The sequence below is a fragment of the Mustela nivalis genome (assembly GCF_964662115.1).
Source record: "Mustela nivalis genome assembly, chromosome: 5".
NCBI lineage: Eukaryota > Metazoa > Chordata > Mammalia > Carnivora > Mustelidae > Mustela > Mustela nivalis.
The window spans coordinates 154,258,803-154,286,649 of NC_139024.1; the positions used below are offsets into that span (position 1 = coordinate 154,258,803).

The 27,847-nt window shown below is 45.9% G+C and overlaps 1 protein-coding gene across 8 annotated transcripts in view; it reads right to left on the reverse strand.

Annotated features, from left to right (window-relative positions):
• KIAA0319 overlaps positions 1–27,847 on the reverse strand; it is a 98,613-nt gene that overhangs the window by 48,737 nt on the left and 22,029 nt on the right. For 6 of the 8 annotated variants that reach the window (XM_082731467.1, XM_082731464.1, XM_082731468.1 and 3 more), the window contains 4 exons: positions 13,874–14,033; positions 8,934–9,850; positions 3,065–3,257; positions 324–422 (listed from right to left, as the gene is read on the reverse strand). In XM_082731467.1, coding sequence (XP_082587593.1) covers positions 324–422; positions 3,065–3,257; positions 8,934–9,850; positions 13,874–13,928 — 1,264 coding nt within the window. In that variant the 5' untranslated portion in view covers positions 13,929–14,033. The remainder of the gene's footprint in view (positions 1–323; positions 423–3,064; positions 3,258–8,933; positions 9,851–13,873; positions 14,034–27,847) is intronic. The other 2 variants (XM_082731469.1, XM_082731462.1) reach the window with 2 other exon arrangements.

Genomic DNA, 27,847 nt, shown 5'->3' on the forward strand with positions numbered 1-27,847 from the left:
ATCTTCCCAGCTGCAGGGGGTCACCGCAGGTCACACTCCGGGACGGGGACACCCCTCCTGCTCTAACACGCCCCTTGCCTCGCATCCTCAGCAACGCGTGACTTTGCGTCCTGACTGACGAAGGCTCGTTCCTGGGGTCCGTTCCCACGTTTTCCCCCCACTTGCAGCTCCTTCCGTAGGGTCGAGTGCTTATGAGCACCGAAGCCTCGTCCGCACCCTCTGGCCCTTGGTGGCGACCTCTTGCCACGCTGCTGTGAGTAACCCTTGAAGACGGGCGGAGGCTGCCCCGGCTCCGCTGTCACCGAGGGGAGGCAAGCTCTCACCTGCAGGCGGCGCGGGCACGACAGAAGCCTTCAGGTCCACCTCGTGCTCCGGCAAAGTCACGATTCGATTCTCGCCGGCCCACACTGAGAGTTCTTTCACTGCAAGTTGATTGGAAAGAGTACAGTCCTTTACACACAATAATGATGTTATATTACCGCCCGACGACAGATGTGTCACTTATTTACTCATTTTTTTAAGATTTTATTTATTCACGAGAGACAGCGAGGAGAGGCAGAGGGAGCAGCAGCTCCCCACTGAGCAGGCAGCCTGACCTGGGGCTCAATCCCAGAACACTGAGATCATTTCCTGAACTGAAGATAGATGCTTAACTAACTAAGCCACTCAGGTGCCCCTAGATTTTTTTTTAGATAAGATAAACAGAACATATTTTTGTAATCGTTCTCTCTCTGATTTTATCTAAGACCTATCCTTCCTCTGGCTAGTCACCATACCATGACCTATATTCCATCGCAGGCCAGATTTTGTCAATTTTCATTCACCCACGGGCACCGACATGGTGAAGAAAGTATGATTTAGGTTGACTGAGCACAGTGCTGGGAAACAAGGGTCCTGTGTGGGTTGACTCTCTTTTCTCACTTACCGTCAGCACTTCTTGACTCCCTGGTATGTGCTATTTTTATTTAAAAACTGAGTGTAATCGTGTTTCTCTATCATAAGTCACATGCTGTTCATTTTTGACAGTGGCCTCGTGAATTACCACTGACACCTTTGCTTTTGGAAGCTTTCCAAGAGAAAACCCAGTCAGCCTCCATAAAAAGGTGATTCTAGCTCAGGCCATGGGCCATTCATGCTCGTCCAAAGCACTTACCGTGAAAACAGCCCTCAGGACCACATTCATTCTCCTTCCCTAGAAGCAGCAGGACACTGCTATGTTCAGTTGGCTTCAGTCTCGCTTATGAAATGCAGTTGAGACATGTCAAGACATTACCCAGAGAAAAGCAGAGTTTTGCTTTGGTTTCTTCTGTTTTTTAAGCGCAGTGCTCAAGACGTCCCAGCTCCTTGGAGATACTGGGGAGCCAGGTGGCTCACTTAAGCCTGCTCCTGTTCTCACAGTCGGTACCCTGTCCTTCCAGTACCTTCCTAGGCCAGCGGCAGGGGCCTCCTGGGTGTCTCGGGCTCCTTTCTCCCAACTCTTTGCCTTGAAATTCAGCAACTGTGGACCCAGAGGGGACACTGGTCCAACCTATCATTTTACAAGCCCTATAAAGGTCAAGTAATTGCTCAAAGTTATACAAATAGTTAACAATAAGAGATCCACCACTAATTAATTTAAATGTATTTATTTCAACAAACACACATACCAGGACTTTAAAATGATCACTTCTTCTGAGCTTGTAACTCCTCCCTGAACAGGTCCTATGAGAACCCAAGGATCCTACTTCCCAGGCTGGTTTCCTTCTCCCTAAACACCACACAGCCTCTCTTCTGCTCTTCCCTTTCTCTGTACCCTAGCTCAGGATCAAAGTAAATCAACACGGCAGAGAGGGGCATCCCCACAGAACGGCTTGGGAAGCAGGTCTCCAGCGTCGCCTTCGTTAGTAACTCTAACGGGAGCTCCACAGTGCTGCCCATGGTCTCTGCGAGCCCCGGCTCTTTCATGACACCTTCCTGCATGGAAATCTTGCTCCTTCCCTCAGCCCATGCCCTCCTCCTCATGTCCGGCCTCTCTGGCAAGACCACTCAGCCAGCTCAGCAGACTCCTTCTGGCGCTCCAGCTCCTGATGTAATGACGTCTTCCAAGTTCCTGCCCAGGCCTCTCTCGAGCTCTCCCACCACCATCCCCGGAAGGTCCCACGTGTGCCCTAAGCCTTCAGTCATCACCCCTGTGCCGATGACGCCTGGTCCTCCATCTTCAGCCCGCTGCTCATCTAGCTTCCGCTCCCACACACTCCCTGATCTCAGAGTCCTGGGGTCCGGCCAGTGAGCCCCTCACCAAATCCTAGTGATTCCAGCCCCATGAGAGCTCTTCAGGCTGCTTTTTTCTCCCCGTCCTTGCGACCACTCCCCCCCACCCCCGGTCCTAATGGATCTTCTTGTCTCCAGTCAACTCCACATTATTTTCTTGAAAACAAATCTTATGATTTCATTTTCCTGCTTAAACTCATTCAGAGATTGCCCACACTTACCCAATAAAGCATAAATTCCTTAGTACACATTACAGGTCTTTCCAAGTCTTACCCTGCTCACCACTCCGGATGCACACTGTGCCCTTCCCTCTCACTCACACGCCCAGCTCCAGCCAGACTGACCTCCTGACAGCGCTCCCAAACATGTCCCAGGGCCCCGCGCTCGCTGGGTTCCCACCCACTAGAACCATCATTATTGCTTTAACACATCGCTGCCCTGACCCAAACACCATGCCAACCCCATGTCAGCTGGCTGGTTCTGTCCAGCGTCACTGCCTCTGGAAAGGCGTTCCCGGCCCTTCTGGAAGGTCAGGCGGGGCGTCTCCCTCCGCCCCCATCACACCTGACACGGCACTTACCACAGGATGTGAAAACCAGCTATTCACCTGTCACTCGCATTTGCTGCCTTACAGATCACTGAGGGAAAAGACAAAGTTCGTGTTTTCGTGGCTGGTGTGGAGCACTGTTTCTAGCACAGCAGACAGGCTTGTCGACGCGCTGGGAGGGAACGCGCGAACCTTAACTGTCGCCCTAGTGTAATTCAACAGCATGGTTTGCTACTTTTCTTCCAGCTGTATTGTTCCCACAGTTACCTGTCTGGGGAGCAGTGGTCGGAGATGCAGGTTGCTCTGACGGGGAGGGCTCAGCAGGGATGAGGCTAGCGGGACGGGTTGGGGCGCCATGATCCGGGCTCCTTGTGGGGACTGTGAGAAGTGGGCTCTCCTCTGTGGAGGCTGGGCTGAACTCCAGTCTGGCTGGAGAAGGATGACGGGAAGGCATTAGAACCTAGGAGATGAATCACAAAGACAAACTGGTAAGAAAGAAAGAAAAAACAAAAACAAAAACAAAATAATAAAATGGTTGACCTCGTTGAGCAACACAATGTCACGGACCTTTTATATAAATGGTTTTCAAAATACCATGTCTACTATCACAGAATGTTAGAACTCTAGACCATCTCTTTCTTTTTTAAAAAAAGATTAATTTATGAGACAGAACAAGTGTATGTGCATGTGTGTGTGCATGGGGGTGGGGAGAAGAGAAAGAATCTCAAGTAGATTCCCCACTGAGTGCAGAGCCTGAAACAGGGCTCGATCTCGGGACCCTGAGATCATGACCTGAGCTGAAACCAAGAGGTGGATGCTCAACTGACTGAGCCCCCCAGGCATCCCTAGACCAACTCCTTCAGATATTCTCTCTGCTATCTATTTTAAAAAATGTAAGAAAACTGTGGGGTAGACAGTTATTACAAGTGAATATAAACAGGCAATCACTCGAGATGAAAGAGAGAAAATAACTGTGGTGGGCTTCTAAACTAGGCAGTAAGGCAAAAACTGAAGGCAATCTGGTAATTCAACAACCAGGCTTCTAGAGTAAATAATCTCTATTTGTACCCTCTATTGTGTATAAAGTGTAACTGGAAGTTATAGTTCTAGTTAGCCAACTTAGAAGGTTTTTTTTTTTAAGATTTATTTAATTATTTGAGTGGGGGAAGAGCAGCGGGAGAGGGAGAGAAGCAGATTCCACTAAGCATAGAGCCTGATGCGGGGCTCAATCCCACAACCCAAGATCATGACCTGAGCTGAAACCAAGTGTCAGACACTTAACTGACTAAGCCACCCAGGCACCCCAGCTCACTTAGAGTTTTTAAATTATATACGATGTGCCTGAGAGGAAAGTTTCATCATAGGATAATAAAATGCTTCTGAGCTGCATCTGTCAGGGACCACAGGGCTAAGGAAGTGGAAGTCAGGCTAGGAACGCACGAGACCCAGAGGGGAAGGTGTGGCGAGAAGTCACAGAAAGCAGAGCTCTAAGACCGACGTGCACCAGGGAAGGGGCCAGTGGTGTCCACGGAAATCGCACGCTGGTGACCCTGCTGCAGCTGAGGGACGTGTGGACCCAGCACACCTCCTGTGACTGGACACCTGGTCACTGGCGTCACTGCGAATATTCACTGGTTACCAGACACCGTGGCTCCTAAAGCGCCAGGTAGGACCAGACAACTGGTAAAACCGTCCACAGCAAATTCCGGGAACAACGGAACCCTGAGTAAGGTAGGAGGGCCCACAGTGACCCCCCAACCCCCAGCTGAATAGACAGGTTCCAAGGCGACCCACCCAGAAACATCCATAAGCCCAGGTAACCAGCAGGCTACGAACACATGAACACGGGTACCAGAAAGGGAGAATTGCATCCGTCCCCACACCTCCCCATGCCCTCCCCACCCTCCCCCGTAGCAGACCGCACTGCTCGGCTGCCCTGCCCCCTGCTCCCCTGCAGGGCATTTAGTAAACATCCACCCCCTCTGCTCTGCTCCTGTGACTTCGTCCCTGCCCAGGCCCCGGCCTCCACCGGACCAGCCTGCCCCACTTTGGTGGCCCCCCCATCCGATCGGGAGACCCCACAGCCTCTGTAAAGATAAACCAGTTCTGTTTAGTTTTAGAGAGTCCTGAAAAATTACCACCAACTTGAAATAAAGAACGGAGTCCGCAGACAGTGGAGGGAAACATTAAGGTACCTCTCGAAGGGTTCACAGCCACCACCAGGTCATGGCTGAGGGGACAAGTCCACTCCTGCCTCCAGTGCAGACCACTTCCTTCCTGCTCATGGCGCCTCCCTAGGCTGGAAGACCTCGCCAGTTCCTCACGCACTCCTGGGCCGTCTCCGTGACCTCCACACAGAGCTCCTGACTAGGCCAACAGCACGCAGGTCCTCCTTGACGTACACCACCCAAAGAAAACGGATTCTCCGTGGAAGCAGTGGGTACCCCCATTTCGATTTCAGCCTTCAGCTTATAGCCTGGCCCCAACAACAAGAGTCTCAAATGCCCCATTTCTTTTTTCTATTCTTAATTACTTACTTTTTAAAAAGATTTTATTTATTTGACACAGATCACAAACAGGCAGAAAGGCAGGCAGAGACAGAGGGAAGCAAGCTCCCCACCGAGGGGAGCCCAAGATTGAGCCCACGAGGGACTCGATCCCAGGACCCCGAGATCCTGACCTGAGCCGAAGGCAGAGGCTTTAACCCACTGAGGCACCCAGGGGCCCCTCTTAATTACTTTCTAAACAACTTCTTGTGCAGGTGTCTGTCTGATCTTGCCTACTTAAAAACAAAACTGCAGGAAATATCATTTATCCTCTACAAATTTAATCTGCATTTGTTTCAAAGTTCTTGAATATGTTCTATTTGGTAACACTATTTTATGAATAATGCTGCTACGTGTCCTTGTATGCACAAATGTTTTCAATCCTATTGCGTAAAGACTTAGAGGTTGAATGGCTGGGTCATACGGTGACTCTAGGTTTATCTTTTTTTTTTTTTTTTTAAGGTTTTTGTTTTGTTTTGTTTTAGAGACAGAGAGAGTGGATGGGCCAGCAGAGGCTGAGCAAGGTGGAGGGAGACGGAATCAGAATCCTAAGCAGAATCCAGGCTCAGCATAGGGCCTCTGGTGGGGCTTGATCTTACTACCTTGAGATCAGGATATTCGGCCAACTGAGCTGCCTGGGTGCCCCATTAAGTTTATCTTCCTGAAGAACTGCTGGATGACTTCCCAAGGGCCTGTACCATTTTATTCTCCCAGCAGTGCCTGAGTGTTCTCATTTCTCCATCCTTACTAATACTTGTTCTTTTTTTTTTTTTTTAAGATTTTTATTTATTTATTTGACAGAGAGAAATCACAAGTAGATGGAGAGGCAGGCAGAGAGAGAGAGAGAGAGGGAAGCAGGCTCCCTGCTGAGCAGAGAGCCCAATGCGGGACTCGATCCCAGGACCCTGAGATCATGACCTGAGCCGAAGGCAGCGGCTTAACCCACTGAGCCACCCAGGCGCCCACTAATACTTGTTCTTTTTCTTTTAAATTCTAGCTATCCAGGGGAAGGGGTATCTCACTGTGGCTTTGATTTGCATTTTCCTAAAGAACAATGATGTTAAGGTAATTAAATAAGGAAGCCATTCTACTGAAGACAAGGAGAGATGTTGGAGGTGGGGGGCAAGGTAGGGATCTAAATTCAGTTTTTGTACCAGAATATCCAGTTGTCCTAGTACTGTTTGTTGAAAAGACTATTCTTTACCCCATGGAATTTTCTGGGCACCTTTATTTAATACAATTGTGTTATTTTAAATATTTTTTTGGTGAGAGAAATCTTTGTTTTTGTCATTAATTCCAAACTTCCTACTTTAGGAGAATAAAATTATATTTCTTATGCTGCAGATCTAATGTTTATCAACACTAATTCAAGGATTATTTACAACTCCTTTCAGTTCAAAAAAACTTAATTAGAATGTAGGGCAAAATTTGTATTTCAGTGTAAAATAAACTACTGTCTATAGGTTCTCCCAGTTCTCTGGTTCTAGACTTTCTTGTATTTGAGCTATTGTTCAACTTTACCATTTGCAGGTAACTGATAATACTGCAAAATAACTCTTGTCCATAGACATGGAGACTTTCCCCTAGAAAAACCAGTTCTACATCCATTTGCATATTTATTTCATCGTTCTAGATCTATGAATCTGGGGTTAAGTGGACTCACTTGTAAAACAATTATAACTGATTAACTCATTAATTGTTGGGGGAGTAGAGACAAAGGAAGTTTCCCAAAGGATTGTCAGAACTTAAAGAAGACTCCCAGGGTCCTGGAGGCCAGCCTAGCCTCCAGCTAAGGTGGTTTTTGACTCTAGCACTAGCCTGAAGACAGCTGGGAGTTTCCTGGAGGAATGCCACACTCTGCCCACCTCCAGTACTTGTCAGGGGCTGCGAGAGGTAAGGACATTGAATTTTATCTGCATTTCCTTTTGCCTCTGCCCTGTGCACCAGGAACTGCTGGCCATCTGGACCACAGCCTCCCATTTGACTGGAGCCCCTACCCTGGTTCGGGCCCAGGGGCAGCTACAGCCCCCATGGGCTGAGGTCTGCCGGTCGCACCCTTTCCCCAGCCCGGGTTCCACAATGGGAGATGTTGGAATTGTGCCCAGGACTTCTCTTGGCCAGGACGCTGTACTGCCGCCTGCTCACTGAGGCTCCAGTAAAGCATGTGCATGCTCATCTTGTTCTGAGTGGAAGCAGCGTGGCTGAAAGAAAGGGGTCTCCACATTCGGGAGCGTTGGGCACACCGGGCACACCTGCTGCTCGCGTGGAAGGACTACAGCCCCAAAGTCATAGACGCCTCTGCCAACGGCAAACTCCTACCAACACAACCCCCTTCCAATCCTTTGGAAAACTTCGTCTCTACTCCTTCAATTTCGAAGTCTATGACCAATGGCTCTTCACAATCCCAGTGCAGCTCCTTCTGCCCAAGGGTCCTGTCCCAGAGCTTGGATAAAACCACCTCTTTTGCACTGAAAATATCTCAAGAATTCTGTCTTGATGGTTTGCTCTGGGACCTGACAGAAGATCACATCAGTTCTCAGTGTGGGGCTAATGATTCCAAACAGACGGGGAACTCTGGAAAGCAAGTGAGATCGGGAGCTTAACACAAGGAGAGCAGAGTCCAGAGCGAGGGAGGCTCTCCTGCGGCCCTGGGGAAAGGCAAGGAAGAGAACTGAGAAAGGAAGGGGTCCACGAGTGCCGTGGGCCCACGAGGGCCACGGCTGTGTTTCTCATGGTCCCTGAATGCCGTCAGCAGGGCACTTCGGGCCCCCAACCTGTGACTGCTGCCAATTCTGTTAATTAATAATTCCAGGTTTCCAGCTGGCTAAGCAGCAGAGCATGTGACTCTTGATCTCAGGGTTGTGAGTTCAAGCCCCACATTAGGTGAAAAAATTGGTTAAAAATAAAATCTTAAAAAAAAAAAAATTACAATAATTCAACCAAGTATGTTTCTGAGATCTAACTGGGCTTACTGAATGATTCATGAATTGGGCAGCGCCCTATCTAGCAATAGTAAGGAGCTCTAAAAGGTTACAGGAAGAAAAAGTTTTTAAATGCAGGACCAGGCAATCATAAACAACAACAAAAAGGGATTATTTCAGGGAAGGTCCCCTCCCTTTGGGGAACCAGAGGATCTCATTAGGGGCTTACCTCACTGGTGCAGGCTGGGAATTTCCAGAAGGACAGACTGAGACTGCGGCCCTGGGGAAGGCTAACCGCACTCAAGCTGGGTATTCAGCTCTGGTTTGGGAAGGGGCCCTGATGACCGCTCTTGGAGCCTGGGAGTTTTCTTTGGGGAAGTGTGCCGTGTCTACAGACCAGCTGCTGGGACATCTGTAGATCCTTATTCCCCGGGGGATACTGGGAGAGGCATCCCACGGGAGAAGTGCCGAGTCATCATCATGAGATGACTGGCTTGTGAGGGCAGAAACACTGTTCTTTTTCACACTCTGGTCCCGAAGGTGCAGCAGAGGAACAAGATGCATCTGGCTCCCAGAGGCCCGGAGGGCTACATTCTGATGCGTCCAGCCCCCAGCCTCCCGCCCGCACAGCCCCTCCATGCACAGCCCACCCTGAGCTACCCGGCCCACCTCTTCCCCAGAGTCACTGCTGGGTGCATCCTGGAGCTGAACAGTCTCCTTTCCCAAGGCCTCTCTGGAAGGTGGATCTGTCACCCAGGACGGCGACGTCCTGCTCTCTGAGGACCGTTTTGGAGCTGGGGTCCGTGCTGACCCATTCAGCGGACGGAGCACAGGATCCTCCTGCTCCTCGGCGGCCCAGGGCAGGCCGTCTCCAGCAGAGGGACCGCCCGGGAATAGGCCCCAGTCGGTGTACTCGGCACCGCCTCTGGTCTCCTGCTTGCTGAGGGGCAGGAAGGGGTCTAGCTCAGGGTCCCTGTAGTCATCGGAGTACTCCATCTCCTCCTCTGGGCCCCACTCAGGGACCTCCTGCTCCCCGGTGGCCCAGGGCAGGCCGTCTCCAGCGGAGGGGCCACCCGGGAACAGGCCCCAGTCGGTGTACTGGGCACCGCCTCTGGTCTCCTGCTTGCTGAGGGGCAGGAAGGGGTCTAGCTCAGGGTCCCTGTAGTCATCGGGGTACTCCGACGCCCTTCTCAGGCGGAGAGCGGGGCCCAGAGGAAACAAGTCCTTTCTGAGACCCTCAGGCGAGTCCCCCCAGAGTCCCGAGGGGGACCTCCTGCGGAGCACCATCTCCCTGTAGCGGAGCAGCCTCGAGGGCCCGCGGGCCGGCCTGCGCACGAAGGTGAGGTAGGACCGGACGGAGCCCACCTCCCTGGGCTCGCAGCTCTCGGGGCGCGGGCAGCTCACCAGGTAGCAGCGGCCCTCAAACCACCAGGCCAGGTCACAGCGGGCCAGGTCACAGCACGCAGCCGTGCAGTCCACCATGGGGCTGCTCTGAGGCACCCATGCGATTCGGGTAGTTTCCAGGTTTGGTGAAATGACAGCATTGGCGAAAGTCCTCCCCTCGCTGCACGGGCCACAGGCACAACCTGCAAAGGACACAGTCTCTGATGAGGAAAGGAGCCAAGTCGTGTCTGGCCAGCCCATAAACAACCAGCATTTCCAGCAGAAATTCCCCTGCCGTACCTCACAGTCCCCCCATTGCCACGCCCATCCACACGTCCTCCTGTCCCTGCCCCCCACTCCGCACCTGACCTGGCGCTTGCCCACCTGCCCACTGGATGCTCCATCCTTTCTCTCCATGTTCTCGCACGGGGGCCCAGAAGCATCCTTTGCCATCTGTGTACTGCTTTTCTATTATTTACAATATTTTGCTCCTCACCCAAAATTCAGTTATAAAGGTTTACTTTAGGGATATCACATTATTGCTGCTGTTAAACTGATTTCTTTAAAGGATTTTATTTCTTTATTTGACAGAGAGAGACACAGCGAGAGAGGGAGTACAAGCAGGGGGAGTGGGAGAGGCAGAAGCAGGCTTCCCGCTGAGCAGGGAGCCCACCCCACGTGGGGCTGGATCCCAGGACTCTGGGATCATGACCAGAGCCAAAGCCAGGTGCTTAATGACTGAGCCACTCAGATGTCCCTGATTCTTTTTTTTTTTTTTATCTCACAGGTTATTCTGATGATAGCTCAACTGACAGGGAAATATCAAAGAAGAGGAAAAACTTGTCCTCAGCACAGGTCTGTAACAACTAGTCTTTTGGTTTTCTTTTTTTCCCTCCCCCTCTAGAATTTTTATATAATTATTATTTTTTATTATGTTAGTCACCATATAGTACATATTAGTACATTGATGTGTTCCATGATTCATTATTTATGTATAACACCCAGTGCTCCATGCAATACCTGCCCTCCTTAATACCCATCACTGGGTTTTCCTTTAAAGATTTTTATTTAGCAGAGAGAGAGCACAAGCAGGAGGAGCAGCAGAGGGAGACAAAGAAGTGGGGCTCAATCCCAGGACCCTGAGACCAGGATCATGACCTGAGCTGAAAACAGCTGCTTAACCAACTGAGCCACCCAGGCACCTCTGTAGCAACTAGCTCTAATCAGATCCTAAATAGCTATAAATATTTCCAGTTAGCAAACTGGGCAGGTGTGAGGGCAACGCTATCCCCCACCCCCAGCTGTGTTCTGCAAATGCAGTGGTGCAGGCCCATGAGACGCAGTGACAGCAAGTGGCACTTTAAGAACCTTCTGCTGCAGTCCCTCATTCTCCGAAAGCCAAAGGCAAAGTCACTTTTATTCTTTGTTGGTAGAGGTCTCTTTACTTGTGAGGGCTCGTCACTGACAATTTTTTAAACTACTGTTACTTTCCTCATAGTGACAATCAGAGAGAGCTTCTAACTGGAGGGAAGAGAAATGGAGTCCCTTTTATTTTTACCTGTGTACACATGAGCATCATTATACACTTTTAAGAATTGTTCAGTGTCAAACACTGACTCTATAGGAAAGTCTAATCGGTCCAATTTAAGAGGAATTAGATGTAATAGATACGTATCTTTCCAAACGAATAAGCTAGCAACAAACTATTTTAATTCAACTGGAAGGATATTTTCTCGAATGCAAATCTATTTAGTAGTTTCAGCCTTTTATTTTCTAACAAAAAGCTTAATTTCAGATCTAGAGAGGGAAAAAAGACCTCCAGCTGAACATAAAAAACATCTCTAATGAAAACCAAGTGATGAAGGGTATACAGCAGATAGTTAATCTCTGACTCCCACCTGTACTCTCAAAAATACTGCCTTTATTTGAAAAGATACCACTACATCCCTGAGTGGCCTTTCAATGAAGACCCAAGCTAGAAACTTCTTTCAAACACACATGGTAAGATATGCTTCATTTCCCTGGAAAAATGGTGAGGTCACCTTCTTTTGGACAGTGCGAGCCACAGAAATGGCTTTGTTTCATTTCTGGTGTTGGCCACCAGGCAGCTCAAAACCAACTTATAAAACTGTCAGAAACCACTATCCAGAAGGCAGGCTTTGCTCCTAAAGCAAGCAAACTGTTTTAGTGGCTACGGAGAACTGGCTTGGAAGAGCTTAAAGCAGTTTTCAATCAGGCGGAAACTGCCATACACTTCTGGGAGAACATAATCCCTTTGTTTTGCAAAAACATCACCTGAATGATCTGTATAGACAGAAGTACCTAACGCAGAGGTCTTAGTGCTCAGTGAAGAAGTCTGAGAGGGTTTCTAACAACTAAACCATGCTTCTGTCGGGCCAAGTGGCCATAATTACTTCAGACTCTCTCAGACTCACTCCACGAAAGCTCTTGAAGAGACCAGAGAAGACTCACCCATGTTTGTACCCTCTACCATTGTCCCCGCCCAATCTAGGACCATAGTCACTCCATGATTGCTGACAAATCAGTAAAATCACTGGCTAGCGTTTTGTTAAAGGTAGAGTGGATAGAGAGGGAAGACAGGCAAACTGTACATAATGTTACTAATAAAGTAATTCAGGAATTTTAAATTAATGGAAAAATCACAAGAAAAAGGCAGAAAGGAATGAAAAAGTGGGGATTTGGGAGGGGGAAAAAAGTGTTCAAATATTAGTAATCTCTGGGGCAATGACAGGGCTTCTCCAGTGGCACGGTTTTCTGAGGGGGCCCCTCCATGCACTTACAACAGTGCTTCAGACCCCTGGGCCACACCTGCTAGGTGTTCTGGTTCCATAGGTCTGGAGCAGAGGAAACTGCATTTTAACAAAGACCACTCTCTGTGTTAAAAAGAAACAGGCCCCAAATGGAATCACTTATGTTAAGCTCCACTGAGATGACCTATTTGTAACTGCAGATTCTGCCTCTTCCACAAATGCAACTGAAACTCCTCAGTCTGGACCGTGAAGATCCTACACCTGAGGTCATTTGCATGGTAAGACCCTCTGACTTCCCCTGAGGGAAAGTGACCTTGCCTACTTCTCCCTGTAAAATCATTCCATTTTGTACAGCTCCTTCAAGCTCCCTTCTACCTTCTTGATGGAATGCTGCCCAGGTCACGAATCCTTGAATAAAGCTAATTAGATCTTTAAATTTACTCAGTTGAATTTCTGTTTTAACACAGGTTTGCCTCATTATGGCTTCACCACACTTGGATAATCCCCACGCATCTCTACTCTCAGTCCTCGGTAAATTCAAAGGGGCCCTAGCTGGCCCGGGGCCCTAGCTGGCCTAGCCAGGACACTGAGCACCAGCACTGCAACTCACCAGTATTTCCTGTCACGGGTATGTCCACACTGAGCAAGCAGAGCAGAACATATGAAAATAAAGATTTATGATAAAAGAGTGTGGTCATTTGCTTTCCAAAAAGATCTACTATGCAATTATTTTAAATAAATATATAGAGTTTTCTTAGTATATACAAACTGTGACTTTATGTTTTCAAAAATCTTCATGACAGGTGTGCCTTCGTGGCTCAGTGGGTTAAAGCCTCTGCCTTCAGCTAGGTCATGAGCCCAGGGTCCTGGGATCAGGCCCCACATCAGGCTCTCTGCTCAATGGGAGGCCTGCTTCCTCTTCTCTTTCTGCCTGCCTCTCTGCCTACTTGTGGTTTCTCTCTGTCAAATAAATAAATAAAGTCTTTAAAAAAAAATCATCATGATAATAAAAAACAATTTAAATTCCCATTTCCAGAAAACCACTGGTGCATGAGGTTGGCCTTTATGCCTTTTACATGTAAAATAATCCTGTTGGGAAGCAAACACATAGCACCTTCATTTCAGATTGATCTGAGTTGTTTCGTTGTTTATTACTTTCTGAAGAGTCATCCGTCTTACTTAATACGCAGTGTTCATTACATCATGTGTCTTCCTTCATGCCCATCCTCCAGTTACTCCATCCCACCACCCCCAATCCCTCCAGCAACCCTCAATTTGTTTCCTATGATTAAGAGTCTCTTATGGTTTGTCTCTTTCTCTGATTTCATCTTACTTTATTTCTCTTTCCCTTCCCCTAGGTTCATCCCCTAGGTTTTGTTTCTGATCTGAGTTGTTTAAGCCAAAGACAGGAAGCTCATGTGTGATGCTAGGGTCTCCAGGATGACGGTTTCCTACCTGCAACAGCGGCCAGCAGCAGTAAAGAGGAGAGCACACTAGTGGGGAGTGCCATTCCGTCTCACACAGTGGATGGAGTCCAGCTTCCAAGAAGACCCTGGGAGGCCCCTGGTGCAGGCTTCCTTTGATGTTTCTTAGGAACCAGATTTGAACTCAGGAACTTCAAAGGAAAATCAGAAAGCAGACAGGAAGAATAAGTAAATGAGAAAAAAAGAAAAAGAATAGGTAAATGAGGAAACACGCAAGATAATTTCTATGACTTATCCATCTCACTGGGAAGCCTGTCCTGTTAACAGCGCAGGGTCACATTCCAGGCAAACTGTCCACTCTAAGTTTGTGCAAACAGAAAGGACACTTCCTGGGATGAGGCAGAGGCTTTCATGTTTTTGTAGGATCCAAGGGCAGGCAGCCCCAAAATGGGCCACTTGTGCATGAACACTATTTTGAGTTAAAAGCAATCCAAACCCAGCAGACTCAGGAGAAACTCGATCTCCTCTCAACTGCCTACTTGTACCAGGAAGACAGCTATTTTTTTTTTTTTTAAGATTTACTGATTTATTTGGGAGAGAAAGGGAGCAAACACATGTACACAAACACACATGTGTGTGAGCAGGGGAAGGGGCAGAGGGAGAGGGAGAGAACCTCACGCAGACTCCGCAGTGAGCACAGAGCCTGATGTGGGGTTTAACCCTGGGATCATGACCCAAGCTGAAATCAAGGTGCTCAACAACTGAGCCACCAGGCACCCCAGGAAGAGAGTTATTAACAAAGATTCCTCTTCACCTAAGAAACTTCTCTACATTATAGGGCGCCTGTGGTTTCCCAATACCTTCTTTCACTTTCCTGCTAGTGGTCTTTCTCCCTTGGTATTCTCCGATCCCTTCCCCTCTTTAGCTCATCTATAAACCTCATACTGCCTGTCTTTGGAATTTCCATGCCTGTGTGGATTCCCCATATGTACACTATTAAATTTGACTTCCTCCTGTTAATCTGCTTCCTGTCAATTTGACTCTTAGTCCAGCTAGAAGGACCTTAAATGGCAGTGGAAATTTTTCGTCCCCAACACTTGCTGCCCTTACAAACCCAAACCTATGAAATAAGACGAAATCAATGATAGTACTATATTTTGTCAATTCTAACAGTTACATATTTTCATACTTGTAGTACCCCTGGAATCAGGATGTCTTAAGTTGGCCAAGCACTGGGCAGGAAACAGACGCCAGTGCTTGTGCGTACATATTGATTATGCAGAACTGGTAATCTTGGCTTGGGAGAAAGACAGTATGAAGCACTCTTCTAAGAAATATTGCATCCCCAGTGCTCACGATGATACACAGGCAATGTTGTGTGGGAAAAACTCTGATAGCACTAACCATCTTAACAAATGACTCAGCAGCAGTAGATCAAGATTATAGGGAAATTTAAGAATACATTAATTTATAATCACCTATAGTTCCTTTTTACCAATGTACGAGGATAATTTATTATAAAAATCTGCCCAAATAAATCTGTTTCAATGTGAAGAAACTTTCTGACAAGAAAATGATGTGCTATGGGTAACTGATAGAAATTTTCTTCTTCCCTAGTGGTATTTAAAATAATAAGCCCTCTTATAATCACTACCATAATAGTGTCAAGAAAATGTAGTAATATTGGCACTTTTTGTCTGGCACTTTCTTCAGTGTGATCTTCATAACAACCCAGGCAGTATTATTATCTCTGTTTTAAAAATGATGAGGGGTTTCAATGCATGGGTGGCTCAGTCAGTTAAGCTTCTGCCTTTGGCTCAGGTCATGATTCCAGGGTGCTGGGATCGAGCCCTGCAATGGGGTTCTTGCTCAGTGGGGAGCCTGCTTCCTCCTCTGCCTGCTGTTCCCCGTTTGTGTGCTCTCGCACACGTTCTCTTTGACAAATAAATAAATAAAATCTCTGAAAAAAAAATGATGAGGGGTGCCTGGGTAGCTCAGTCAGTTAAGCATCCAACTCTTGATTTTGGCTTAGGTCATGATCTCAGGGTCATGAGATCAAATCCCATGATAAGCTCCATACTGGGCATGGAGTCTGCTTGAGATTTTCTCTCTCCCTCTCTTTCTGCCCTTCCCCCCACCTCCGTCTCTGGAAAAAAAAAAAAAAAGGATGAAATTGAAGCTTAAAAATTTCACTGAGGGGAACATGGATGGCTCAGTTGGTTAAGAGTCTGAATTCGGCTCAGGTCATGTTCTCAGGGTCCTGGGATTGAGTCCCCTGTCAGGCTCCCTGAGCAGGGAGGCTGCTTCTTCCTCTCCCTTTGCCCCTCCCCCCTCCTTTGTGTTGTCTGTCAAATAAATAAGTAAAATCTCAAAAAAAAAAAAAAAAGTTCACTGATTTGCCCAAGGCTGACAAACCAGTACTAGCGTTACTGGTCATCACTAACTCGGGAAAAATAAGGGTAAGGCCTGCTGTCCTGCTTCCACTGTCCCCTCCCAGGCAATCTCAAGGATGCTGAACAAATAGAAAGCAGAGTTCCTGGCTGAGCTTTCCAACAAGGCTGCTGAACAAACTCAGGTAAACTTACCGCAAGAGAAGCCAGTCAGGAGAGAAAGGTTTGGAAAAGAGAATGGAAGAGGTTTATTTTGGGTGCTGGCAGCAGGTGGAGGTGGCAGGCTTAAGCCTTACCAACTGACCTCTCCACCAGCAGAAGAGACGCCTCTTCACAGGGCGAGAGCTTCAGGGGGTTATTTCCCCCTGAAGGAAGGTGGTGTTTCCAAGAGAGCAGACAGCGTGTGGTCATAGACAGGGATGGGCAGATGTTCAGCACGTGGTCATGGTGTTCAGCACACGATCACATGAGCAGGTAAGGGAATGTGTGGGTGTGGGGTAGGGACTTCTAGGCATTACATCACTTAGAGCTTTTCTGGCCTGAAATGTTCCAGTCACCGCAAAACATCTTTGTCAATGCCTCAGAAATAAGAACAACGGGCCTCAGGTAGAGCATCAGTTAAGGGGTCTTCTCTACTTCAGGTTTTAACTGTTGGGGTGTATGGCTGAGCAAGAGGCTAGTGACACAAGTACTTGCTATTTCGAGTACGTCAAAGGCTTCCGGGAGTAAGCGCACCTGGGTAGAGGTTTCCTCATGAGTGTGTCGGAACCTTGCTGTGGGTGCAGGTTGCTATGTTCTCATCAAGGAGACTGTAGTTGCGCTGAAAACCATTCTTTTCCCACCCACACCTTAGTTCCCTCCCCTTTTACCCACAGACCTGGCCTTTTAGGAGACTACAAGACTCCTTGCTTCCCCCCTTGCATCATCCGTTCTAGAAGCAACCCAGAACATTTAGAAATTTTGGAGCGTAGGAGGAAGGGGGAGGAATAACAAAGAGTGGGACATGCCCCAACCCAGGCTTCCTGGCCATTATTCAGGACCAATGTGGTAATCTAGGGGACAGGAGAGGTTCCAATGACAAAGCTAGAATAAGTCCAAAGTGAGTCTGAGGGAAAACAATCCACGCGTTGGGGGCATGCTGTGTCTCGCCATCACTGGGCACTCTCCCCGAGGGCTGTGGGCAAAGTGAGCCTGTAGAGTGTGAAGGGGAGAACTGGTCATCCCAAAGCATGCCATTTTGACGTGAAGACTATTTTGAGCTAAAGGTCATCAATGCCCAGAAGATTCAGGAAAAGGTCTATACCTCCCCACAACTGCCTACATCTACTTTGGAAAGGCAGCTGCTTCCAGGAAGAGAGCTATTACTAGAGACAGCTTTTTACCTAAGAAAGTTATCTGTAAAACAGCACAAACTTTGTTTTCCAAACATACTCTTCTTTCCTGTCAATGGCCTTTCTCCACTGCGTATCCCTAAACTGCTCCTCTCTTCCTTAACTCAGGATGTTATATATAAGCCTTAACTACCTGGCTTACCTTTGGGTCTCACATTCTCATATTTTTGTGGGGCTCCCACGCATATGAAATTAGTTTTTCTCCTGTTGATCTGCCTTGTGTCAATTCGATTATTAGAGCAGCCAAAGAATCTAGGAGGCTAGAAGGAAAATTTTCCTGCTCCTACAGGTATCAGAAGAAGCAACAAAAGAAGAGGGCATGACTGGCTAGGAGACGGGAGATTCCTTATAAGGCCAGCAGGAACTATTTTCTAGGGTCAGGTAGGCTCACTAAAGCTGTTGACCACGACGGGCATATGTTAGGTGTTCCTGACAGATGTTTCCATGAGTGCAGGCTGACTTGGGGTTAGATTTGTGATGGCCTCAGCCACTGGGCAGCCTCCATTTGTGGGTCCTTAAAACAAATTTACTTTACCAGATGCACCCGGAAAGGACAAGGAGTCTGCAAACAAAACTGAATACAGCATTCTACGGAAGGAAGGTTTTGGAACTGCCAGAATTTGCTTTTGAGTCTTTATCAGGAAACAACTCAAACCACAAGAATGCTTCCTGTTCGGCTTTGCTGACAAGCTCTGCATCGACCCCTTAGAATAAGTCTGCTGCCCACCCTGCAACCATCACTGGCCCAGGCCCAGGGGAGGCCAACGAGGGCCTCAAAGGGCCTTGTGTTACTGAGATGACATAGACTAAGAAACCAGAAAGGAGTGCGGGTGATCTAAGGACAAGTCAGGAGATGGCTAACACTCCTCCGGGTCACAACAAGAGAGGACCTCAGAACACGGACTTCCAGAAAGTGAAGCGGGGAAGGTCAGCATTCAGTAAGAGTCCCATAAGCTTCCCACCGAAGACCCCAGAAGAAGAAAACCCAATCGTGCGAACAACTTGCCATCAGTAACTTCCTTTCTGTCCAGCAAGGAAAGTGTGGTCTGAGACGGCAAGAGGACAGAGGGAAGACTGGCCATCTCCTGTCAGCAGTAACTGACCACTCTCTACCCGAAAGGCAAGAGAAGGGCAGCTGGGTCTCCGGGAACAGCATTCAGTCAGCTGCCCAGGATGCTGCCCTAGATGATACCAGTGCTGGCCAGGCAGGTAGAGCTGGTCAAGAATCCCATGGATAAAGGCCAGTCCTCCACTGGACCTTTGGGTACCTTTGGCCAAATTAAGACAAGGCACTGCTCTGGGCAGCACTACTCCAAATGTTCACCGCCTGGCAAGCAGACGGTGTGCCAAATTTCCAACCCCTCAGCACTTCGGCAGATACACTTGCGCAATATACTTTCACAATTATGCGGTACCTGGATGACAGTCCATTGCCATTTTCTCAGAGCAAGCGGTTCTCAGTAACAAGGCTGTTTCCTAGTCTCAGTACCACAGCTAAGGGGCTCTTTGTTTAGTACATTAATATGAGCAAACAATGGGTCTCCATTTCCTCAACATTAACAGGCACATGGACCAACTGTTACCAAGTCTTTTCAGCTCTGACACGTTGTAAGTTTTGCATTTTTAAATACATAGGTAGTACGTTGTGGGCTAAGTTATGTTTTGACATATCTTCCCACTTGACCCACAGAACAACCCTCTCTGAACTAGTTCTTACTATCTCCATTTCACACGAAAGGAGACCGAGTTTCGGAGTCGGGCACAGCCCGCCCTGCAGCAGCCCCCGCCACATCTGTGTCCTGCGACGGAAGCACATTCCTCTCTAGGTTCCTTGACAAGACTCACTGATTTATTCAGTCTCTGAATTGCCAGTTCCCTTGATAAGGGTCATGCTCTCTCCTGCTGCTTGCCTTTTGCCACCTTCCCGTTGTTTTATGTCCTCAGTAAAGGATACCTTCCAAAAAAATTTCTGTCAAAGGTTAGGTTGTATAGTGATAAAATAGGACTTTTAAAAGAAGGTGTAACAAGTTCAAAACATTATAAATAGTACAAACCCACATAACCTTAAAAAAACTCTGGATGGATCAACTTAATACACCTAAAGATCTGAAAGAAATGCCCCTCCCAAGGTGAAAATTGGTGAGAATAATTTTCCTCTTCCTTTCTTAACTATATTTTCTTTCTTTTTCCTAAACCAAACACATCTTACCTTTGCATTCATAAGATACAATTATAATTTTCATTTTTAAGGAAAGCTTAGTATTTCAACATGGTGATTCCAACATGGTAGCTTTTAAAAGAATAGAATGGATATTTCTTTTTCTTCTTTTTGTCTTTTAAGATTTTATTTTTACTTTTTTCTCACATACATTATTTTTATTATGTTAGTCCCCAAACAGGACATCATTAGTTCTTTTTTTAAAAAAAGATTTTATTTATTTATTTGACAGAGATCACAAGTAGGCAGAGCAGCAGGCAGAGACGGGGGGAAGCAGGCTCTCCACTGAGCAGAGAGCCCAATGCGGAGCTTGATCCCAGGACCCTGAGATCATGACCTGAACCGAAGGCAGAGGCTTAACCCACTGAGCCACTCAGGCACCCCAGTACATCATTAGTTCTTGATGCTGTGTTCCATGATTCACCGTTTGCGGATAACACCCAGTGCTCCACGCCAACTGTGTCCTCTTTAATACCCATCACCGGGCTCATCCATCCTCCCGACCCTCAAAACCCTCAGTTTGAGTCCCAGAGTGCATAGTCTCTCATCGTTCATCTCGCCCTCTGGCTTCCCCCTTCATTTTCCCCTTCCTTCTCCTAATGTCCCCCTTGCTATTCCTTATGCTCCACAAATAAGTGAAACCATACGATAATTGTCTTTCTCTGCTTGACTTATTTCACTCAGTGTAATCCCCTCCAGTTCCATCTGCGTTGATGCAAAGGCTGGGTCTTCATCCTTTCTGATGGCTGAGTAATACTCCAATGTATATATGGACCACATCTCTTCTGTATCCATTCGTCTGTTGAAGGGCATCTCCGCTCCTTCCACAGTTTGGCTATTGTGGACATTGCTGCTATGAACATTGGGGTACATATGGTCCATCTTTTCACTATGTCTGTACCTGGGGTAAATACCAAGTAGTGCAATTGCTGGGTCATAGGGTAGCTCTATTTTTAACTTTTTGAGGAACCTCCACACTGTTTTCCAAAGTGGCTGCACCAACTTGCATTCCCACCAACATGTAAGAGGATTCCCTTTTCTTTTTGTACGAAAGAAATCTCTTCCCTCTCACTGCTTTCAGATTATTTCCTTGGTTCTAAGATTTACAAATGTGTTAGTATATGTCGTGGCAGTGGTTTGTTCTCATTCATCTTGGGAGAGGTCCTCTCTGCCTCTAGGACACGGATGCTTATTTTCTTCCCCAGGTTAGGGAAGTTCTCAGCTACAGTTTGCTCAAATATATCTTCTAGATCTCTCTCTCCCTCTCTCTCTCTCCACTCCCTCAGGGATACCAATAATTCTGATACTGGAACATTTCATTCCATCACCAATCTCTCTGTTTGCTTCCTTGGGTTTTAATTTGTTTTTCCCACACCGGCTTGATTTCCATCTTTTCTATCATCTTATCCTCTATCTCACAAATTTGTTCTTCTGCCTCGTTTACCCTGGAAGTCAGCATATCCAGCTTAGACTGCATTTCATTCATCACATTTTTAAGTTCGGCCTGATTATCTCTCATTTCTGCCCTTAGAGATTCTATATTGTCATTAATATTTTTCTCAAGCCTAGATATCTCCTTGATAACTGTTACTCTGAAGTCAATTTCTGACATCTTGGTTATATCCATATCCAGTAGTTCTGGGGGAAACGCCACTTTTTCCGGTTCTTTCCTTTGTTGGAGGTTCCTCCTCTTAGTCATTCTGTTGAGAGGTGGTTGAGGGAATGCACAGTCCAAACTACTGACCGCAACCCAAGCAAGATGCATCTGTTTTATAAGGACTTTGGGGCTGTCTGCCTCTTGCTCTTCCAGCTTGTCTTCTGGGGGAGGGGCCTGCTGCACTGTTACTCAGGCAACCCTGTCTGGGCAGAGTTGCCCTGCCCCTTGTGGTGGGGGGCGGGTGGACAGGCTCAGTGAAACCGATTTTTTGTTTTTTGTTTTTTTATTTGACAGAGAGAGACATAGTGACAGAGGGAACACAAGCAGAGAGAATGTGAGAGGCAGGGAGCCCAATGTGGGGCTCAATCCCAGGACCCTGGTATCATGACCTGAGCTAAAAGCAGACGCTTAGTGACTGAGCCACCCAGGCACCCATGAAAACTGGTTTTGGGGGGCTTTTGTTCTCTAGTGGCTTTCCCCGTGGCTTTCCGTGTCTCTTCCGAGAGTCAGAGCAGAAGTGACTGTATCCAATCCTCCATCTCAGAACAGAGAGACTGAAGTCTGACCTTCAGTGAGCTCTCCAGGCCATGCTGACTCCACTTCTGTCTGTGCTGCTAAGAACCACAGGGTCCTGGGTTGTGCATCCCACAGCCACACTCTCAGCCCTCACTGGGTCTGGGTATGTCTCTGTTCTTTGCGCTTCTAAAACCACCAGCCGCCCCCAGTTCGCACGCAAGCCTCCACAGCTCCAGGTTTCAGTCTGGGGGGCTGTCCTAATCTCCTTTCCCCACGGCTGCTGGTCTGCGAGTCTGTGCCTGGGCCCCAGCCCAGGAGGCTTTTGTGCTCCTGTGTCATCTCACCTTCCTGGCTCACGAGTTCTACTGACTGAGCCAGCCAGGTGCTCCTAGACAGTTATTTCTGACCTTTGATATTTCTGGCCTCATTCTGTTCCTTCCTTCTCTGAGTGTTTGGTGTCCATGACCGCTAGACCATGCTGGAAGCCTTGCCCCAAATACATTCTTTCTCTCTGGATGATAGTGATGACGCAGAGATGAGGTTAAGTAAGGCTCAGGAATAGGATCAGAGAATGAATGAGATGTAGGAACAAGGTGAGCCCAAGCACGGGCAAAGTACAAAGTACTCCCGTGGCCAGCCCTCTGCAACCATGAAGAAACCTCGAGAATGTTAGCCAGTGCTAGATAGAAGGCATGAACGTGGAGTTGCCAGAGCAGCCTGGGCTGCCAACCTTTGAGTTTTTCTGAGGAGAAATAAAATTTTATCTCCTTTAAGCCACTGCCTATCTTGAACTACTATAAGGACCTAGACGTCATGCTAGTTAATAAGTAACATTACTCAGGTTTTTTTGTTGTTGTTCAGTTTATGGGTTATAAAATGCTTAGGTGCAGATAAGCTCACAGCAGAGACACAGAAATAGCTGCTTTATGGAATGTCAAAGGACAAAAATAATACAACTTGGCAACAAATCTGAAGTCCTTTATTCAAGGAAAAAAAACCCAATCCATGGATTGGAGGAGTACAGTTCCCCAAAGCAATGGAGCATCCTTCCTGAGAGATTTTGGGCAAGAGCCAGTTTTACTGAATATTAGAAGCAGCGATGCATGAAAGGGCATGAAAGCTGGGAATCTGGCTGGGAGGTCCTGCGTCTCCTCCTACAGCTAGCAGGTTCTACTTCTTAGGTGAGGTAAGTTAGCCAAAGTGGAGTTGGAGGACTGCCATTGGCATGCGTTAGGATTCTTTGACAGGTGCTTTCTGTAACTTAGGTGTAAATTTGTAATGCGGGCTGGTCCAGAGGGCAGCCTCCATTTTCTGGTCCAATATATGAATTAACTTTATCAGAAGATTTCAAATATGGGCACCTTAACCAACCGAGCCACGCGTCTGCTTTCAGCTCAGGTCATGATCCCAGAGTCCTGGGATTGAGCCCTGCACTGGGCTCCCTGCTGGTAGGGAGCCTGCTTTTCCCTCTGCCTCTACCTCTCCCCTCACTTGTGCTCTCTTTCTCTCTCACTCACTCTCTCAAATAAATAAAACCTTTAAAAAAAAGATTCCAAATACTATACAAGACTGAAACTTTATGATAACTTTCAGTAATTTTTTAAAGTGGCTGACAGAATTCTGAAACCACGTAGATGCTAGGTAGCATATGCTTCTTTATGGGGGCAATCAATTTTTTCAGACATATGTGTATTTTTTTAAATTTTATTTATTTGTTTATTTATTTGAGAGAGAGAGAGAGAGTGAGAGAGCATGAGAGGGGAGGTCAGAGGGAGAAGCAGACTCCCCATAGAGCTGGAAGCCTGAAATGGGACTCAATCCCAGGACTCCGGGATCATGACCTGAGCTGAAGGCGTCGCTTAACCAGCTGAGCCACCCAGGCGCCCTGTATATTTTCTCTCCAACTAAATTATAAACTTCTTGAGGAAAGAGGTCAATCTTAAAACTTAAGTTAATATATTCTGATTTCTAATTTTAAAATTTCTCACCAATTAACATTAATGATTTTAGTTTTTTAAAAAGCTACTATTTACTGTAAGCACATATTTTAAATAAAAATATGGATATTTTAGTTAAAAACACTTAAGCAACACTCGATTTCAGGACTGCTGGTATACATAACAAATAACTTTGCATTCCCCCACAGTGAACCAGATGACTATATAGTAGAAAGAAGACACATAATTATCTATTTTTAAACCTCGAAAAGCCAAAGATTAAATTTTAAAAAATCAGAAGATTAAGTTGTATCTAGTTTTTCTTAGAATTTTCACCATTCATAATAACCAGTTAGAAGAAATAATGGGAAACAGACATTTCTGCAAAGAAAACTTCCAAATGGCCAATAAAGTGACAATCATTAAAACAGACTGGTATAGGTGCAACAATAGATACCTGAATAGAACAGACACTCAGCAATGGGCAAACAGTTACAAGACTAAAGGACATGATTAAAAAAATGGCATCTCAAATCAATGGAAAAAAGATTAATTATTAAAGTAAATGATATGGGAAAAATGGTTAGCCACTTAAAAAAAAAATAGTAGTTGTATGTCTGCCTCACACCTTATACTAAAATTCCAAACATAAAAAACAACCATAAAAGCACTCTAATAAACCACGGGATTGGCTTTTGACAAAGATATCAGGATAGTTCAGTGCGAAAAGAACAGTCTTTCCAACAAATGCACTGCCATGACCAGGTATCAATATGCAGAATAATGAAATTTGACCTCTACCTCCTAGCAAATACAAAAAATAAACTCAAAATGAACCAAAAACTGAAATGTAAGAGCTAAAACTATAAACCTACTAGAAGAAAGCAAAGGTGTAAATCTTTATGACCTTGGACTAAGCAATGGTTTCTTAAATATGACACCAAAACAAACAAAAAAAGAAAAATATAGATAAAATGGACCTCAAAATTTAAAATCTTTTGTGATTAAAAAGACACCATTAAGAAAGCAAAAAGAAAATCCATAGAATGGGATAAAATTTTTATAAATTACATATCTAATAAGGAAACTGTATCTAGAATACATAAATAACTATTATAATTCTATAATAAAAAGACAATTTTTCCAATAGACAAGGATCTGACCAGACAGTTGTCCCAAGAAAATACATAAATGGCCAATAAGCACATGAAACCATGGTTAACATCATTAGCTATCAGGGAAATGCCCATCAAGAGGACAAAGAGATACTACTTCACACCTAATAGCACGACTCTTCTCAAAAAAGCAAACAATAAAAACCGTCGCAGATATGGAAAGACAGAAACTCTCACACATTCCTGGTGCATGTAAAGTGACATGGCCATTCTGGAAAACAGTCTGTCAGCCCCTATCACAGTTAAACACACTTACCATATGATCCGGCAATTCTACTCCTGTGTACGCATCCCAAGAGAAATGAAATGAAATGAAAACACGTGTCTGCATAAAAATTTGTGAACAAGTGGGCACGGAATCATTAAGCACCACAGCCAAAGAGTAGAAACCATCTGAATTGCCCACCAACTGAAAACTGGATAGCATGCTCTATCCACAGGTGGAGCATTATTCATCAATAAAAAGAAATGAAGTACAGGTCTATCCTACGAGACAGATGAACCTTGGTGACATTATGCTAAAAAATTAAAGTGTTATGCTAAATGCAAGAAGCCAGTCAGATCATTCCGTCAGATCGAATTCCGTTCATACAGAATAAGCAGAAGGGACATCCATATGGACAGGAGGTAAGTGAATGGCTGCCTGGTTTGGGAGACTGGAGTAAAAGGAGGATGAATTCTAACATGTACAGGATTTCCTCTGAGGTAACAAAAAAGTTCTAGAACAGACTGTGGTGATGGTTGCACATCTTTGTGAATACAGAAGAAGTTACTGAGCTGCACCGTTTCAATTGATGAACTGTATGCTACATGAGCTATCACTCAATAAAGCTTTTGTTTTTAAAGAAAAACAATAGGAGACTACATATAATTATATAACTATATAATCATATAACTATATAATCTTCAAGTGAGGAAGGCTTAGGAACGATGTGAACTCAGAAGCCATAACAAAAAATAGGAATAAATTGATCCATTAATAAAAGGTAGGGATATAAACAAAAATTTTCATAGAAACATCACCATATATAAAGTCAGTGTCAACAACAGAGTGGGCAAAATATTTGCAACTCACATTACGAAGACTAATTTCCCTAGTAAACAGGAATGGCCTCAAACCAATGGAAAAAGTCCATCAACAGACAGAACACAGAAAAGAAAATATAAATGCTTTTTAAATACCCCCAAATATGCTCAAAATCAGGAATAAAAAGAGGATATAAACTAAAACTAAGAGATCTCATTTTTTCCACCTACGTGATGGTCATATGTGAGAAAACCTTCCCATGTTCTTCTGTTGGTGAGAGTCTGCCCCCTCCAACGCCCCCAGGCATTCTCAGTCCCCGCTGATGGAAATGTAATTGGTGCAGCCTCTCCGGAGGGCAGGTGGCACCGTGAGCTCCCAGCAATCCCACTGGTGCGGATTTGTGGCACAGACAAGCCTGGGTGCTCAGGAAATCATATGCACAGTAGGTTACTCCTGGGTACAATCCTAGTCCTAGCCAACAGGCTGGAAACAGCCAAACTTCCATAAGCAGAGAATCGGTTAACTAAATTACAGTCTACTCCTATCGTGAAACCCCCTGCATTTGTGAAGAAAGAGAAGATGCTTATTTAGCGTGCTGGCATTGAGCAAGGTCTATTGTGACATGAAGAAAGAAAATACAGAATGGCGATTATGGTTTTACTATTCATGCAAAAAGAGAATGGGTTGGGAGGAAATATAAATATGAATTTGCTTGAAAATGAATTACCCTCTGGAGGAATATACAAGAAACCATTAATATTTATTGTGCCCCCCCTAGAGGGCAGGGACAGAGACTTTTTCTCTTTTTTTTTTTAGCAAATAGCCTTTTGTACCCTTTGAGTCCCCTGAATGTTTTTAATATCTTATAAATAAATATTCTTGCTATTATTCTTGGTCACTGGAGGCTTAGATCCGCTTGGCATCAAGAGCCGCAGTAAATCCAACAGCAACAGAGAGCCCACGCGAGGTTACACTCAGGGAGTGGATGTGACACACAGAGAAGGGGATGAGTAGGGCAGTCGGACTTAACAAATAAGCATACAGGATTCCCAATTAAATGCGAAATTTGGGCAAATCATTTTTTCTATCATGCAATATTTAGGACATATTTACACTGTATTTTATCAGACAACTCTAGCTGCGAGAAAATGCTTAGGCTGCACTGGGCAGCTGATCAGAAACACGACTAGCATACATCCCTCTCCAGAAGAAAGGTCCACATGCCACACTGTCCAGAGAAAGAGGTGACATGGATTCTTTACTCACGGTAGTGACAGCTTGACCCATCATCATCCCGAATCCCCACTGATGTATGAGATCGTTTAACGTAGGCATGAGCGGCTTATGAACAAAACACGGAGCACAAGGGGTTACCATCTTCCAAGAGAAAGGGAGAACCAGAGTGAGGAAAGACTTAGAAACCCAGACCATGGGGGGAAAAAAGATGTTTTCATATTTTAATTTTCAACTTTTTAAATTCAGCAGTCCCAAGTGCAAAGACATACAGTGACCATGGTTCTCTGAAATATCTTTTCAAAGCCAGCTGACAGGTTTCATCTCAGCTGGAGCTGAGTGTATGAAAAAATAAAACCTGGTATGTGACAGCCAGAATTCAACATTCCTGATATTTACTTCCTAAGGGTCTTGTTTTTTGGTAAGGTTTGCCCACAGTCACCCATCTCACAGCAGTAAGT